At 40.3% G+C, this 17,052-nt stretch overlaps 1 protein-coding gene across 6 annotated transcripts in view; it reads right to left on the bottom strand.

Annotated features, from left to right (window-relative positions):
* Window positions 1-17,052, bottom strand: part of RMDN2 (regulator of microtubule dynamics 2) — a 284,536-nt gene that overhangs the window by 157,316 nt on the left and 110,168 nt on the right. For all 6 annotated transcript variants that reach the window (XM_089681785.1, XM_089681786.1, XM_089681783.1 and 3 more), the window contains one exon: window positions 13,934-13,994. In XM_089681785.1, coding sequence (XP_089537911.1) covers window positions 13,934-13,994 — 61 coding nt within the window. The remainder of the gene's footprint in view (window positions 1-13,933; window positions 13,995-17,052) is intronic.

The following is a 17,052-nucleotide window of genomic DNA, read 5'->3' as shown; positions in this document are numbered from 1 at the left end:
GCTTCCGGATCTATCACATGTCACTACACTATTAGTGAAGTATATGTGAAGGGAAGATATCAGCTATCTGCTATTTCCCTGTATGACCTGGACTGTTTATCGACAATGCCTCTGCTTGCCGCCTGAACTGACCCTGGACTGTTTATTGATGATGTCTCTACCTGCCACTTGAATGATCAACCATGTTTCTTCCTGCCATGTGAACTGGCCTTGGCCTGGTAATCTACCATGATTTTTGCCTGCCTCCTGAAATGATCTTTTGCCCTTCCACTGTTTTAGTGGGATACAAGACAACACAGGGGTCTCATGTATGTGAGGGGGCTCAAGGATAGTGGTTTGGAGTGGAGAAAACTAAGTTTTTGGCTTTCTCCAGGTTTTGTAATTCTCAGATTAGGGTCTGCATCCCAGAGGCTGCGACGAGATTTGGTTGGGAAGAAGCCTCTACCCTTGTGCCCAGTTTGTACCTAACCGAGTCCCTAAGCCTGATATTTCTGCCTGCTGCCATCTGACCCTGGCCTGTTAACCAACCATGCCTCTGCCTGCCACCTGAACAGAACATGCCACTACCTGTTACCTGTACTGCCTTGCTTATGGACCATGTTCCTGCCTACTGCCAGGACCAATACTTTGGCTGTGCTGACCATGTCTGCTGCCTGGACAAATCCTTTGGCTCTAGCTGACCACATATCTGCCTGCTTCCTGGAGCAGTGCTTTGGCTGTGCTGGCAATATCTCTGCCTGCTGCCTGTACTGAATATGGACAGTATTCCTGCCTACTGCCTGGGCGAATCCTTTCACTGTGGCTGACCATGTCAATGCCCGCTGCTTGGACCAATGCTGTGGAGAGCTGCACTACTAAAACCACAAGTAATCTTTTGTTTACACTTTTCTCAGCAGAATGTATTTTGGGGTGTAATTCTTTATATGTACATGCTATGTGTTAGAAGCCTGAAGGTACTACTTGAATGTTGGGCCACTGGATGTGGCCTGGCTGTGGAAAAGTCTTACACATGTGGTATCCCCATACTCAGGAGGGGTAACAAAATGTACTTTGGGGTGTAATTCTTGGTATGTACATGCTGTTTGTTAGAAATATCTTATAAAGGGACATTTTCCGAAAATTAGTTGAAAAAAATGACATGTTCAAAAGACGCATTATGCCTCATAGAATATATGATGGGGTGTTTGCTTCTCAAAATGGATTAATTTTATGGGAAATTCAATTGTTCTGGCGTTCCAGGGCCTTCAAAATGTATAATAGGTAGTCAGGAAATTAAATGTGTAATTTATGCCCCTAGAACACCTGACTGTGCTCCTTGCATGTTGGGCCTCTCTATGTGGCTAGGCTGTGAAAAAGTCTCACATGTGGTATCCCCATACTCAGAAGAAGTAGCAGAGTGTGTTTTGGGGTGTAGTATGCATATAACGTGTGAGAGGAATAACCTGTTAATATGACAATTGTGTGAAAAAAAAATATTTACTTTCCTAATTTTCCAAAGAATTGTGGTAAAAAATTACAGCTTCAAAAAACTCACCATGCCTCCCACTAAATACCTTGGAATGTCTTCTTTCCAAAAAAGGGGTAATTTAGCAAGTATTTGTACTGTCCTGGCTTGTCTCAAGAAATGAAATAGGCCATTGGTATATCAGTTGTGATCAAGTGTAATCAATTTTCAGTGATTGGTATCATAGCTTGTAGACTCTAGAACGTTCACACAGACCAAATAATATAAACTGATTGGGGTTATTTTTACCAAAGCAATATAGCAGTATAAATTTTGGCCATAATTTGTGAAGAAAAATTACTTGTTTGTAAAATAACCAAAAGAGCTTCCTAGTGCCAAATCCTACTGGAAACAGAAGAAAAAAAACGGACTACGAAGTATGGCAAAAATATTGGATTCTTTGGGCACAGTAAGAGACCACACAGTAAAATATATACAGCCATTTATTGACATAAAAGAGTCATATACTCTTTGAAAGACCCATAATACAAACATGCCCTTGAAAAAAGGGATGAAAAGAAATCATAATTATGAGCACAGTGCCTCCCTCGCATATATGTAGATCACTAAGCACATAACTACAATATATGCAATATACATTCATCAAAAAACGGTCAAAGCGTTTTGCCTGTGCATTTGGCTTCTTCAGGACCTAAACTTGAATATCAGGGAGAATAGTGCCACTGCATATATAAGAGAATACAAAATAAATATACATATAGTAAACAAAATACATGTATATAAAGTCAAGCTAGGCTTACATGGAGAAGGCGGATAAACGGCAAGGAAATCTGGAGGGCGGGCGGGCATAGGGGGCCTGAGCACAAGGTGGGCCGAAAAAGGACTCAAATGCCAAATGTAGTATGAAAAAATACTAGAATAGGAAATATATAAGACTACACCAACAGGTAACATAGACATCCCAAAGTCGCATAAATAAAACCAATATGGTTTGAGTTGGCCAGTACTCACAGTAATTCTACAAGTTATCTACTTCCAGCAAGGACATAAAATCCCTATACCCACAAAAAAATGGAGAAGATCACAGATGGAGGATTGCTGAGACATTAATAGGCCTGCAGAACAACCATACATTAGTGGGATAGAATAATTAAAGATGTTGTACTCAAAGGGAACAACCTGCATAACACGCCAGCGAAAAAAACGCTAGCATGCAGGCACCCAATCCAACCGGGGTCCCAGATTTAACCATATAGTATAGGAACCAGATGAAATGGCAGAATACAGCCGGCCAATGATGTAGTAATAGCCAATCGAGGTGTATTGCCTGTAATACCAAAAAGTGTTAGCCAATCGAGGTGTATTGCCTGTAATACCAAAAAGTGTTTAACAAAGAAAATGTGTATTTTTTTCCCCAAAATTTTCGGTCTTTTTTCATTTATAGCGCAAAAAATAAAAAAACAGTGCTGATTAAATACTAACAAAAGAAAGCTCTATTTGTGTGAAAAATGGACAAAATTTTTATTTGGGTACAGAGTTCCATGACTGAGTAATTATCATTCAAAGTGTGAGAGCACTGAAAGCTGAAAATTGATCTGGGCAGAAAGGGGGTAAAAGTGCCCTGTATTGAGCTGGTTAATATTTGGTACACCCCTTGGAAAAAATAACTGAAATCAATCACTACCTGTATCCATCAATGAGTTTATTACTACTCTCTACTGGAATTTTGGACCACTCTTCTTTCGCCAACTTCTCCAGGTCTCTCAGATTGGAAGGGTTCCTTTTCCCAACTGCTGTTTTGAGATCTCTCCACTGATGCTCTATGGCAAGGGTCTCCAAACTTTCTAAACAAAGGGCCAGTTTATTGTCCTTCAGACTTTAGCCAGACTGTGGCCAGTGAGAGTAGAAAAGGTCCCGACATCAGTGGGGAAAAAATAATGCCCTATGGTTTGTGTCAGTCAGAGGAATTGTGCCCCATCATTGGTGTTATTGGGAGGAATTGTGCCCCATCACTGCTGTCATTGGAAGGCAATGTGCCCCCTTCATTGGTGCAGGGGGGGAATTATGCCAGATTGTTGGTATCAGTGGATGAAATAGCGCCCCATGGGCCAGATAAAGGCAAGCAAAGGGCTGCATCTGGCCCCGGGCCATGGTTTGGAGACCACTGCTCTATGGGGTTGAGATCTGGACTCATTGCTGGCCAATTCAGTACTCTCCAGCACTTTGTTTAAAATAATTTCTGGGTGCTTTTTGATGTGTGCTTTGGCTCATTGTCCTGCTGTAAGACCCAAACTTCTGACAATGGACTCTACATTGCACCCCAGAATTTGGTAGTCTTCAGATTTCATAATGCCATGCATACGGTCAAGACATCCAGTGCCTAAAGCAGTAAAGCAACCCCAAAACATCAGTGAACCTCCATCATGTGTGACTGTAGGGACTGTATTCTTTTCTTTAAAGGCCTCATTGCTTTTTTCTGAAAACAGTAGAATAATGGGCTTTACCAAAAAGCTGTAATTTTGTTTTGTCTGTCCACAGCACATTCTCCCAAAAGGATTTTGGCTTCCTCAGGTAAGTTTTGGAAAACTCCAATCTGGATTTTTTATGTTTCTATGTCAGCAGTGGGGTCCTCCTGGGTCTCCTACCATAGCGTCCCTTTTCATTCAGATGGCAATGTATATTGCGAGTTGACACAGTTTTACCCGATGCCTGAAGGTCAGCTTAAATTTGTCTGAAGTTGATTGGTTCTTCAGCCACCATTCGAACAATTGTTTGTTGCAATCTTTGATCAATTTTTCTCTTTCGTCCACGTCCAGGGAAATTAGCTACAGTGCCATGGGCTGTACACTTCTTGATAATGTTGCGCACAGTAGACACAGGAACATTAAGATCTCTGGACATGGAGTTGTAACCCTGAGATTATCCATGCTTTTGCACAATTTTTGTTCTCAAAATTTTTCGCTGCTCTTCCTCTTCTCCATACTCAATGTGGCACACAGAGACACACACCAGAAAGTTTGTCAGTTTTTCACCATTTTAACTAGTTGCTGGTGTTATTTCTATATTGTCAGCACCTGTTAACTGATACAGGTGAGTTTAATTACAAATTATAGGAGCATCACAAACTTGCAATTATTTCTTACAATTTTGAGAAGGTGCCAATAATTTTTTCCAGTCCATTTTGGGGGCTTTGCGTGGAATGTGTCAGATTTGGCTTTTTGTTTCTTCACTTTTTTTGTCATACCAATACAAACAAAAGAAATAAACATGGGAATGCCTAAACATTTGTAACTGCAACAAGTGTCCTGCACTGTGAAATACTGACATGTATGAATAGTGTACTGAGCTGCACTGTATTTCCTGATATGTAAACAAATAATGCATTCTGTATGCAGGCCAACTAATTGGCTGACCAACTACTCGGTTATAAAAATAGCCAACTATTTTCGTAATCAAAGATAATAGATTAGGTCGATTTGTTGTTTCAGCCTTAGCCAGAACAGTACAAATAACCCCCAAATGACCCCTTTTTGGAAAGTAGACAGTCCAATGTATTTAATAAGAGGCATGGTGAGTTTTTTGAAGTTGTAATTTTTTTCCCACAATTCTTGAGAAAATGAAGAAATTAATTGTTTTTGTCATATAACTAAGTTATCTCTCACACACGGCATATGCATATTTGCAATTACACCCCAAAACACATTTTGTTATTCGTACTGAGTATAGCAATACCACATGTGTGAGACTTTTTTTTTTACACAGCCTGGGCACATTCAGAGGCCCAACATCCAAGTAGCACATTCAAGCGTTCTAGGGACATAAATTACACATTTATTTCCTGACTACCTATCACATTTTTGAAGGCCCTGGATCACCAACACAATGGAAACACCCACAAAATTACCCCATTTTGAAAAGCAAACACCCCAACGTATATTCTATGAGGCATAATGAGTTGTTTGATATTGTCGTTCCTCAGACTTGCCAATTTCGGGTGGTACCGCAGGCCAAGGTTTTTCATGGTACAGGTGGTGGAAAAGGGGTAGACTGGTATAGTAGTTAACAAGGTAGATATGATAACCTTTTTTGAACAGTAGGAATGCTAGGTCCCAGACAATTTTTCCACTTGTGTTGATGTAGGTTGGGCACTCAGGGGGGGCACTCAGGGGGCTGGAGCTGGGAGTCTTTTCCTTCGTACACACGGAAGGCATGCACATATTCTGTGGCTCTTTCACAAAGCTTGTTGAGCTTCCATCAATACCTGGCTGTTTTACTGGGAATTTACTGCTTGAATCCCAGCCGACCAGTGAAGTAAACAAGGGATCCACCACACAAAGGTTTTGGTCAGGGACAAATTGGGCAAATTATACAGGTGTAGAGCCTGTACAAATAGACTGAAAAATATTTTTTTCCCTGTGACTGTTAAAGCATTGAACAGCTAATTATTAGACAATATTGCATTACTGTATATTTTATTCACCATTGCATTACTGAATATTTAATCCATTAATGCACTACTCATTGCACCGATTATGGTATTACTGTATATTTGATAACCCTATTTTAGTTATACTGTTATTTATTGTAAATGGGCCATTTATGCACTTCTGGTTGTATGCTAATTGCATTTCTTTGGCTCTGTACATGTACTTTGCACAATGACAAAGTTAAATCTAATCTAATCAGCAAATCTCTTAGAAAAATAATTTATTAGTGGGTGGATTTCGTATAGATTGTCATAGTTGGAATGACCTCAGGGAGGGCACTGTTAGTTATCACTGAAATGCAGGAATCGCATGATCATGTCATAACATGACCTGGACATTAAAAGACTAAATAGGCATGTGATGGATGGGGTTGGCAGGCTAGTAGGCATGTAATGGTGTTATTTTGTAAGCCCCATGTTAACCCTTTCGCTGCCAAAGCTGTTTTTGCAATATTTTGCACATACAATTTTACAATACATGGCCCCACCCATGGCCCATCAATGCGGCCAAGTCGACCTGTACCTTTAGCACAGAAACAACCCCAAAGCATAATGTTTCCACCTCTGTGCTTCACTGTAGGGATGGTGTTCTTAGGGTCATAGCCAGCATTGTTCTTCCTCCAAACATGGCGAGTCGAGTTGATGCCAAAAAGCTAAATTTTGGTCTCATCTGACCACAGCACATTCTCCCAATCCTTCTCTGAATCATTAAGATGTTCATTGGCAACTTCAGAAGGGCCTGTACTTGTGTCTTCTTGAGGAGGGGGACCTTGCGGGCGCTGCACGATTTAAATCATTGGATGTGTATTGTGTTACCAATGACCTGTTTGGTGACTGTGGTCCCAACTGCCTTGAGATCATTCACAAGCTCCTCCCGTGTAGTTCTGGGCTGATCCCTCACTTTTCTCATGATCATCCTTACCCTATGAAGCAAAATCTTGTATGGAGCTCCAGACCGAGGGAAATTAATGGGTATTTTGTATTTATTCCATTTGCAATAAATTGCTCCAACAGTTGTCTCCTTCTCACCAAGCTTCTTCCTGATGGCCCATTCCAGCCTTGTGCAGATCTTCAGTCTTGTCCCCGACGTTCTTTGACAGCTATTTGTTCTCGTGCCATGATGGTGAGGTTTGAATTGAAGAAAAAGATTCTGTGGACAGGTGTCTTTTATACACATAAAGAGTTGTCGTTAGAAGCACCTTCTTAAAATCACAGGACTAATCTGTATACCACATGAGGACATAGCCAGTCTGTAGGAGCCAGAATTATTGTTGGTTGGTAGGGGTTGATCCTTATTTTAGTCACTGAACTGCAATTCAATTTATAACATTTGTATTGTGTTTTTTCTGGATTTTTGGTTGGTATTCTGTCTCCCATCATTTAAAATACATCTATGATAAAAAATTATAAACCCGTCTTCTCTCTGTAAGTAGGCAAACTTACAAAATCTGCAGGGGGATCAAATAATTATTTTCCCCATTCCATTCCCAAATCCATTTTATATTCAAATATTTTTATTGAAACTTTTTCAACAAACATATTATGACAGACCGAAAAGAAAATAAGGAACGAGCAGTATTCACAATGAAATGCATCAGCAGGAAAATAGACACATATTAAAGAAAACGAGTCCCCACCATTTGGCTGGGGACGATATAACAAGGCCACGGATATATGAGAGGTATGCTCAGTTCCTTTTGAACCTACTATGGTTGGAAGTGTGATAAACAGTGGAGGGAGGAGGGGGTGAGGGGGGGGAGGGGGAGGGAGGCACCAGTCAGATGCGTTAGCTATAGTATATTATGTTATTATATGTGTCACTTGACGGAGCAGTTAGGGTCTTGAAGCCACCGAGGCCATTGAGAACAGAATTTGTGGTATGAGAAATTCTGAGTTGCTGTTCTCTTCTCCATCTCACAATGGAGATTGAGCTCAGCAGTAAGGGTTGCGAGCGAGGGGGTAGTGGTGGATTTCCATAATTTGGTGATATTGCTTTTTGCCACTGCTAGTACGTGGATTATAACAGTACGTGAAACTGGAAGAAAGTTGTCTATTCCTATGTGTAAGAGGGCTAAGGCAGGACTTGGAGTCGTCTGGATTCCAGATATGGAGGAGATCAATTGGAATACTTTATTCCAATACGATTTGAGAGATTTACATGACCAGAGTATATGGAGGGTTGTTCCTAATTCTCCGTATTTTCTCCAGCACTTGGGCAAATGTTGGGTGTAGTAAAGGTTAAGTTTAACGGGCGTTAAATACCACTGATGTAAGGTTTTCATGTATGATTCCCAGTGGGAGCTACATTTGGAGGCTTTGTATGTGGTATTGAAGGTTTTTGCCCAAGTGTGTAGAGACACCGGTTGAAGAAGGATTTTTTCCCAGTTAGTTAGGGAAGTGGTATGGATATCAAACTGAGTTTTATTTATAATCGTATAAAAGGTTGAGATTCCCTTTTTAGGATATTGCGTTCTGTGGAAGAAGAGGTACACAGTGAAGGGGATTGTTAGTACTAAAGGCAAGTCTATTTTACGTATGGCGTGAGCTATTCTTATATACATGAAGTTTTCATTGTCAGGAAGGTGAAATTTTTCTTGAAGATCAGCAAACGACTTTAGTCTATGGTTTGAGTACAAGTCTCGAATATGGGCTATACCTCGATTTTCCCATTGTGTCAGGTTTAAAGAGGGAATAATGATGTGTAGTATAGCAAGTGGGGTAGGGATTTTTGTTGTTCATTTTCTGGGCGATTAGGGGATAAGAGGTCAGACCAGGCCTGTAAGGAGGCTTTTATACACGGATGTTTGGATAGAGGGAGATTTTGGGTATGTAAAGGGAGAAATAGAAATTTGTCTGGAGTATGTGGAAGTTGTAGGGGAATTTCCATATAGGTCCACGTTTTGTCTATGGTGGGATGCCATCAAAAGAGCTGGTCTAGGAGCGTGGCGTTGTATTAGGACTTTAAATGTGGGAGACCTGCTCCTCCCCTGGAGAAAGGTCTGATTAGTAAACTAGTTGTGCACCTAGGTTTGTTTTGAATTCCATGTGAATTTATTTAGGATCGCTTGAAGTTTGGAGAAAATTGAGTTAGGAACTGGAATAGGAAGAGTACGGAATATGTAGAGAATTTTAGGTAATATGCACATTTTTAGGGTTGCTATTCTACCCATTGTCAATAATGTTGGTGTGTGCAGTTGCTTAAGTTCCTGTGGGATGGAGTCGAGTAGTAGGTTATAATTAGTTTCGTATGATTGGTTAGTTGCGGTTGTGAGTTTGATTCCCAGATAGGGAATGCTGTGTTGTGCCCATATATAAGGGAAATGTTTGGTCATCATATTTTGGATCTTAGGAGGAGTGTAAAGGTTCAAAATGGAGGATTTAGGTTCGTTAAGCTTATAGTAGGAGACTTCTAAATAGTTGCGGAGGTGCATGTGTATAGTTTGGAGCGATTTATAAGGATTAGTAACCATTAAGATAATATCGTCTGCGAAGAGGCTAATTTTATGATCCGTTTTAAGATGATTAATACCTGTGAACGTTGGATCATCTCTGAGTTTAGATGCCAAAGGCTCAATTAATAAGGTGAAAATTATGGGGGACAAGGGGCAAACCTGTCTGGTGCCATTAGATATCTGGAAGGGTTGTGAGAGTGTAGGCTTTGTATGTGGTATTGAAGGTTTTCATCAGACCTCTGATAAAAAGGCTGGTTGCCTTGAAATGCGTCACCGCCCCCTTGGACGACTCCCAGCAACGTCTTGACGTCACTTCCGCTCGGCGGCAATCTTGGATGCCTCTCAAGCTGGCCCCATCACCCACGCTGATGTGAGAGACCAGCAGCGCCCGCCCTGAGCACGGTTCTTCCCAGCACCACAACTCCCGGTAACTGCGCCTGCCGTCCTCGCTCCTTCCTGTGGGACCCGCCTAGAGCGCCAGCCATTGTGAATACCCTGGCACTGCAGCCATCCGCCCGTGATGTGCAGCTCAGATGACGTCCTCCTTCTTATACCTGATATTTACCCACGTCCTGTGAGTTTTTAATATCTTGTGTGCAATAAACTGTTATGATTTAACTGCACTTAGTCTGGCGCACCTCTCTCTTTCCTCTAGAAGAGTATAATGAACCTTTAAGGAATCAAATGTTCTGAGCGTGCCACCCTCACATATCTGTTGTAAATACTTACATTTTTTGATGCCCAAACCCGGGGGTCAGGGAAGAGAAACAATTCTTTTAATGAGGAGTTCAGCCATAACGGAGTGTGGGGTGACCAAACTAGGGGCTCTATAGGAAAGTACAACGGCCAGGCCTTAAGGACCGCTCTCATAGCCATCGTAATGGGAAATTGTGTGGCCGGACCCCTGTATAGTAGGTTACGATGGGCTTCATAAGAGCCCATGAAAGCTTCCTCCAACACCACAGCTGCATTGGTCTCATCAGCCGCTATCCAGTTGTGCGCTTGAGAAAGCAACACCGCAAGGTAATAGGTATATATAGATCCGGGCAAGCCAATTCCCCCCCCTGTCCATGGTCTTCAAATCCCATTTTTAACTAATCTTCAATATGCTATACACCCCCACTCAGTCCTTACAAACATAGTTCCGTTTTTATTTCTCTTTGTTTTTTATTTTCTTGCTTTCCCGGTCTCCTATTGTTTCACACCAAACAGTCCGCTCCGTATTTACATCTAGCTTGGTCTTTGGGAGGCGTGTACCTTCCTTCCCACTGACCACCCCTTTTCCTGCCTCTTTACCCTATTTAACTGGCTCTCCCTAAGCCTGAACATTGGTCTAGAAGAAGGAGCTCTGCTCATGCTCCAAAACGCGTCACCACTCCATGCTCACGTCACTTCCGGTCCATGGACAGCGTGTATTCCAGGGTGTTCTCCAGCAGTCCGAACAGAGTGGCGGCCATCTTTAAGACCTCTGCTCAAGCTCCCCCTGCAGCTGCTGTCTGGCACAGTGGCTCCATCGCTCAGAGGACAGAGCCCTGCTACTGACGGATTACATTAGAGCCTGTTTGTACTACTACATTGTAAGTGTTTTTAACCACTTTTTATTAACGTTGACCTGGAATACTGCACTTAGAAGCGCCTTCCTGTTTCACCTTTATACTACAGACTGCTGGTACAGGCCTAGTACCACTTAATAATAATGCCCCTGTCACTACAAGAAGATAAAAGCTTTTTCTAACTAAAATAAATAAATTATATACAAATAAAAAGTTCCAAGCAACACCACTGTGTCGGTTTGCATTTGTAACATACAGTATGTTATATAGAGTCTATTCTTTATATACAGCAATATTACCCATGAACATTTGTTTCAGGGACTATAGACAAAAATGGATAACACAAAGAAAAAGAATAATAAAAATAAAAAATGATACAAATTGTGTATTATTGTGCATACAGTACATTGTGAAAATGTGAACCATAGTCCAAACCTTAATATCCTTAAAATTCAGTACACATATGAATAAAACACAAATGACCACCAAAATAAATCTCTTCACGTGTGCTTTTCTCCAAATCTTGTGCAATCAGTGTATCTTCCTTGCTCCTTCACCACCATTAATACCAAAGGTGAGTCCCATCACTATTCATAATATACTCTCACCTTAACATGTGGACCAGGGGTGGACTGACCATTCGGAAACTCGGGCACTGCCCAAGGGCCTGGAGTCAGTGAGGGGCCCCATGAGATGCCCCTGGTACCTTTCATAGGCTTTTTTGAGTTGTCAGTCCGCCCCTGATGTGGACCTATTATCAAAAAACAATAGGTCAACTGCGCCTTTCCCTTTAAGGGGTCTGCTCCCAGGACTCTAATAGTCTTTCCTTTTGGAGATCTCTGGCTTGGATTCTGTGTGAGAGAGAGAGCCTCAGCTCTGTGGGGACTCTCCCTCCTGATTGGCTGAGACAGCAGTGGCAGCCATTGGCTCCCACTCAAATTAATCACAAATAACCAACTGACTTAAAGCAAAACTAAAGATTCAGTTTTTTTTTCTTTAAACAGCAAACATCTCTATACTTACCTGTTCTGTGCAGTGGTTTTGCACTGAGCTGCCTGGATCCTTCTTGAGTCCCTGGCTGGCACGCCTAGCTCTTGCTATGGGTGCACCCAAGCAGGCACGCTCCCAAGCCATTTACACACAGAGCCGCAGCTCGGCCCCACCCCCTCTGTCTCCTCATTAGCTGTGATTGACTACTGTATCAGCCAATGAGGAGGCAGAAACCCAAGGACATCCGAGGTTCTCGTGCACATCACTGGATTGTGATGGGGATCAGGTAAGTATTGGAGGGGGGGGGGGCAGTGCAGCAGAAGGTTTTTTACCTTCATGCATAGAATGCAGCCTTGAGCCTTTCCAACCACTTTAAATGCAATTCGTAAAAGACTTCTGCAAAAAAAAAAAAATTTGACACTGGACAAATCAAATTCTGTCTGATTTGCTCATCACTGGTGCAGTCTGTGTGAGTGTGAGAACAAAAACTGTTTTAAGGGTGAATATATGTTCTCCCTGTGCCTTCGCGAGTTTCCTCCGGGTACACTGGTTTCCTCCCACATTCCAAAGATATGCTGCTAGGTTAATTGGCTCCTGTCTAAATTGGCCCTAGTATATGTATGTATGAATGTGAGTTTGGGACCTTAGATTGTAAGCCTCTTGAGGGTTAGGGACTGATGTGAATGTACAATATATATGTAAAGCGCTGTGCTCAAGTTAACCCTCAGAAAAGCTCAGTGATATTCAAACAGCTCCCCTAAAAATACAAATATTTTGACAACACCTGCAAAAGTGTTAGAAGGTACTTTTGCCTTTAGTCAAAACTGTGCAGATCTCTTGGCAACACTGCTACAGTGATTCATATGCAATTTGTACCTTGAAACTGCAATCATTAAAATTCCTCTCTGCCTTACTATTTTGAGTGTCTCCCATTAGTACTGATGGCATCTCAGCCTCAGAATACTGTAAAATAGAATTGAAAGTATGCTAATTGTAACAGAATAATCATATAACACAAATAAGGATGTCGTGTGTGTGTGTGTTTTAATAAGAAAACTACCATAATGAGAAATTATTACTTACTGCACATAAGCAACGCATAAACCACACAGTGGTTAAAATTACACTGGGTGTAGCATTCTGTTTTCCATTATTTCATTTGCCATTTCAGCCTTTAGGCTAGGTTCACACCTATGCATTTTACAGTGCCTTTTCAGATTTGCAGAAATGCACTACAGTCCATTTAACATGATTTCCTATGAGTCAAGTTTACATCTGTGCATTTTCAACCAGTGCGATTTTGGAAAGGGTCAAGGATATTTTTTTTTACTCGCAGCAGGTTGCATTTTTGGTTCTACAGACTTCAATGAAAAAGCATACAAAATGTATGAAAAACACATGTACATGCATTTTTGATGTGTTTTTCTGCATGACAACAGACGCCTCCTCTAATACATCCCAGGAATGCAAAACTCATTAAAACGCATCAAAAACGCTTGTGAAAAAATGCAAAATGTGTTGGTAAATGCATCAACCGCAACCTGCATAAATTAGAACCTAGCCTTAATAAAAATTTGTTTCAGTCTATTCATTAGGTACCTTACTACAGGCTCAACTTGTAAATGACAAAATGAAGCAAGAAACATGCTGCAGCAAATGTAAGACCATAGAATAGAGAATGTATGAAGGATAAATTGTCAAGGTTGGGCCCCATGGTTACATGAGCAGGTGATCCCTTTGCACCATTTGTAGTTACACAGTAGTTTATTGATATTATTTAATGTTCTTTAACATCTGTATTATAAAGATGTAAAAGAAAACATAACATGTAGGTAAAAACAATACCATTGTAACATTTTTCAGGCATTTAACAACTGTATACTGCTGCTTGTCTTCACGACCATTGCTAGCTTGTTCAGTTATGCCTCATGCAGTAGAAAATACAAATTACGGAAATTATGCACTGTTCTCTAAATCATTTACTTACCATCTATGACCAGCAGCACTACAGTTGTCTATTTGGATTGCTTTCCCAGCAACATTCCTTCCTGTGAAGAGTTAAATGGTATTTAGATGGAGCTTGATATACTAGCTCAAAATGCAGACTTGAGGTTTTAAAATTAACCCCTTAGAGCGGACCATCACTCTTACAATTTTGTGTCCTACTTTCCATTCCTCTTTTTTGTTTACTTACTTTCTTTTTTAACCACTTGCCCTCTAGAGGATTTACCCCCTTAATGACCAGGCCTCTCGGCCCTGCACTCATTCAACTGATAATTGCGCAGTCATGCAATGCTGTACCCAAACGAAATTTACATCTTTTTTTCCACACAAATAGAGCTTTCTTTTGGTGGTATCTGATCACCTGTGCGCTTTTTATTTTTTTCGCGCTATAAACAAAAAAAACGATATTTTTTACTTTCGGCTATAAAAAATTTATAGTAAACTCAAAGTTAGCTATAAAATTTAGGCCAATATGTATTCTGCTACGTTTTTGGTAAAAAAAATCCCAGTAAGTGTATATTGATTGCTTTATGTGAAAGTTATAGTGTCTACAAACTATGGTATAGATATTGCAATTTACGCCATTTTTTTGCTATACAGCACTGCACTAGTTTAACCATTAGCCGCCCGATCAATGGCCGTTTGGCGGCTTCAGATGTGCCTCTTCATTCCGGGTGCACGCCATTTGGCGTGCTCCCGCACATGCGCCGTTTGCGGTAATGCAGAGCAACGCAGCAGCGGGATCTGTCACGGGCCGTGCACCTCGGACACGGCCGATGACAGATCCGAGTACCGGCTCCCGTTGCTGGTACCATGTGACCTGCTGTGACCAATCACAGCAGGTCACATGACAGTTGTATACAATGGATGCCTTCATTCATGATGCCATCCATTGTATACTAGTGCCTAGCTGTGAATGGTCACAGCTAATCACATGCACATGTCATGTGATTAGCTGTGACCAAATCACAGCTAAGCACAAAAAAAAAAAAAAAAGCTGAATGAATCGATTTCATTCAGGTAAATGCTTGCTTATAGCAAAGTAATTCTTTGCTATAAGCAAATTGTGTGTAAAAAAAAAAAAAAAAAAAAAATACTGATCACTTCCCCAAAGTAGTACAGTGTTACTATGGTAACATTGTACTACTTTGGTCATAGTAAAATATGAAAAAGAAATCTTAAAAAAAATAAAAAAAATGTAATAAAAAATTAAATATAATAAAAAAATAAAAAAAAAGTTTAAAAAAAAAATATATTTTTTTTTTCCATACTGTCACCAGTCAGTGTCCCTGTTAACCACCATGCCAGTTATATGATGACGCTGTACTGCACTGGTGACAGTATGTAAAAAAAAAAATAGTGAAAATAATTTTTTTAATTTTTTAATTTTCCGAAAAATTATGACATAAAAATACAACTTCAAAAAACTCGCCATGCCTCTTATGAAGTACGTCGGACTGTCTACTCTGCAAAAAGGGGTCATTTGTGGGATATCTGTACTGTTCTGACATTCTTGGACCTCAAGAAATTAGATTGGCTGTCAGTACTTCAGGATTGATCAATATTCAGATCTATACCATAGTTTGTGAACTCTATAACTTTCCTACAAACTAAAAAATACATCCTAATTTGGGTTATTTTCACCAAAGACATGTAGCAGAATACATCTCGGCCTAAATTTATGAAGAACAATTATTTATTTGTAAACTTTTATAACAGAAACAAAGAAAAATGTGGGTTTTTTTCAAAATTTTTGGTCTTTTTTTGTTAATTTAGCGGTGATTAAATACCACCAAAAGAAAGCTCTAGTTGTGTGAAGAAAATGATAAAATTTTAGTTTGGGTACAGTGTTGTATGACCGCGCAATTGTCATTCAAAGTGTGAGAGCGCTGAAACCTGAAAAATGGCCTGGGCAGGAAGGTGTAAAATTGCACGGTATTGAAATGGTTAACTGACAATTGCGTGGTCATGCATTACGGTACATAAATGAAATTTATGTCCTTTTTTTCACACAAAAATAGTTTTCTTTTGGTGGTATTTTAGCACCTGTGCGCTTTTTATTTTTGGTGCTATAAACAAAAAAAGTTTTGAGAAAATTTTTTTTTTTTTTTTTAAAAACAATATTTTCTCATTTCTGTCATCCCAAAAAACTAAAATGTTGTCATAAATTTAGGCCAAAATGTATTCTCCTACATGTTTTTGGTTAAAAAAATCCAAAAAAGTGTATATTGATTGCTTTGTGTGAAAGTTATAGCATCTACAAACTATGGTATAGATAATGGAATTTACACAGCTTTTACTTTCTGACTGCTCATCACATTTCTTGAGGTGCTAAAATACCAGGATAGTACAAACACCCCCAAATGACCCCTTTTCAGAAAGTAGACACCCTAAGCTATCTGCTGAGAGGCATATTGAGTCCATGGAAGATTTATTTTTTTCCACAAATTTCTGGAAAACGACAAACTTTTTTTTTTTTTTTTTTTTTACACAAAGTTGTCATTTCTCACACAGGCCATGGGTATATGTGGAATTACACCCCAAAATACATTCTGCTACTTCTACCTTGTATGGGGATGCCACACGTGAGACTTTTTGGGAGCCTAGTCACATACAGGAGCCTGAAATCCCATGACCACTTTGAAAGCCTGAAGGTGCATAACTTTCTGTTTCGGAGGCCCTGAAATGCCAGGATAGCACCAACCCCCCCCAAAATGACCCCTTTTTGGAAAGTAGACACCCCAAGGAATTTAAAAAGAGGCATGATGAGTATTTTGCAGATCTAATTTTTTCCTCACAAGGTTTTTAAATATAGAAAAAGAAAAAATATGTTTTTGTTTTTTTTCTTCAATTTTCAAAAACTTGTGGCAACAAATGAGATCTGCAAAATACTCACCATGCTTCTGATGAAATTCCTTGGGGTGTCTACTTTTCAAAAAGTGGTCATTTGGGGGGGGGGGGGGTAGATGCTATCCTGGCATTTCAGGGCTTCAGAAACTGTGATGGGTAGTCAGGAAGTGTAATGAGGAAATAAAGCCCTTTAAAAGCCTGATGGTGCTTATTGGATTTTGGGGTCCTGCACTTGGCTAGACTGCCAAAACA

This window comes from Staurois parvus, unplaced genomic scaffold (genome assembly GCF_062004578.1).
Source record: "Staurois parvus isolate SC_StPar_1 unplaced genomic scaffold, SC_StPar_1.0 ptg000277l, whole genome shotgun sequence".
NCBI classification, from domain to species: domain Eukaryota; kingdom Metazoa; phylum Chordata; class Amphibia; order Anura; family Ranidae; genus Staurois; species Staurois parvus.
This window is presented reverse-complemented; position numbering and strand designations above follow the sequence as displayed.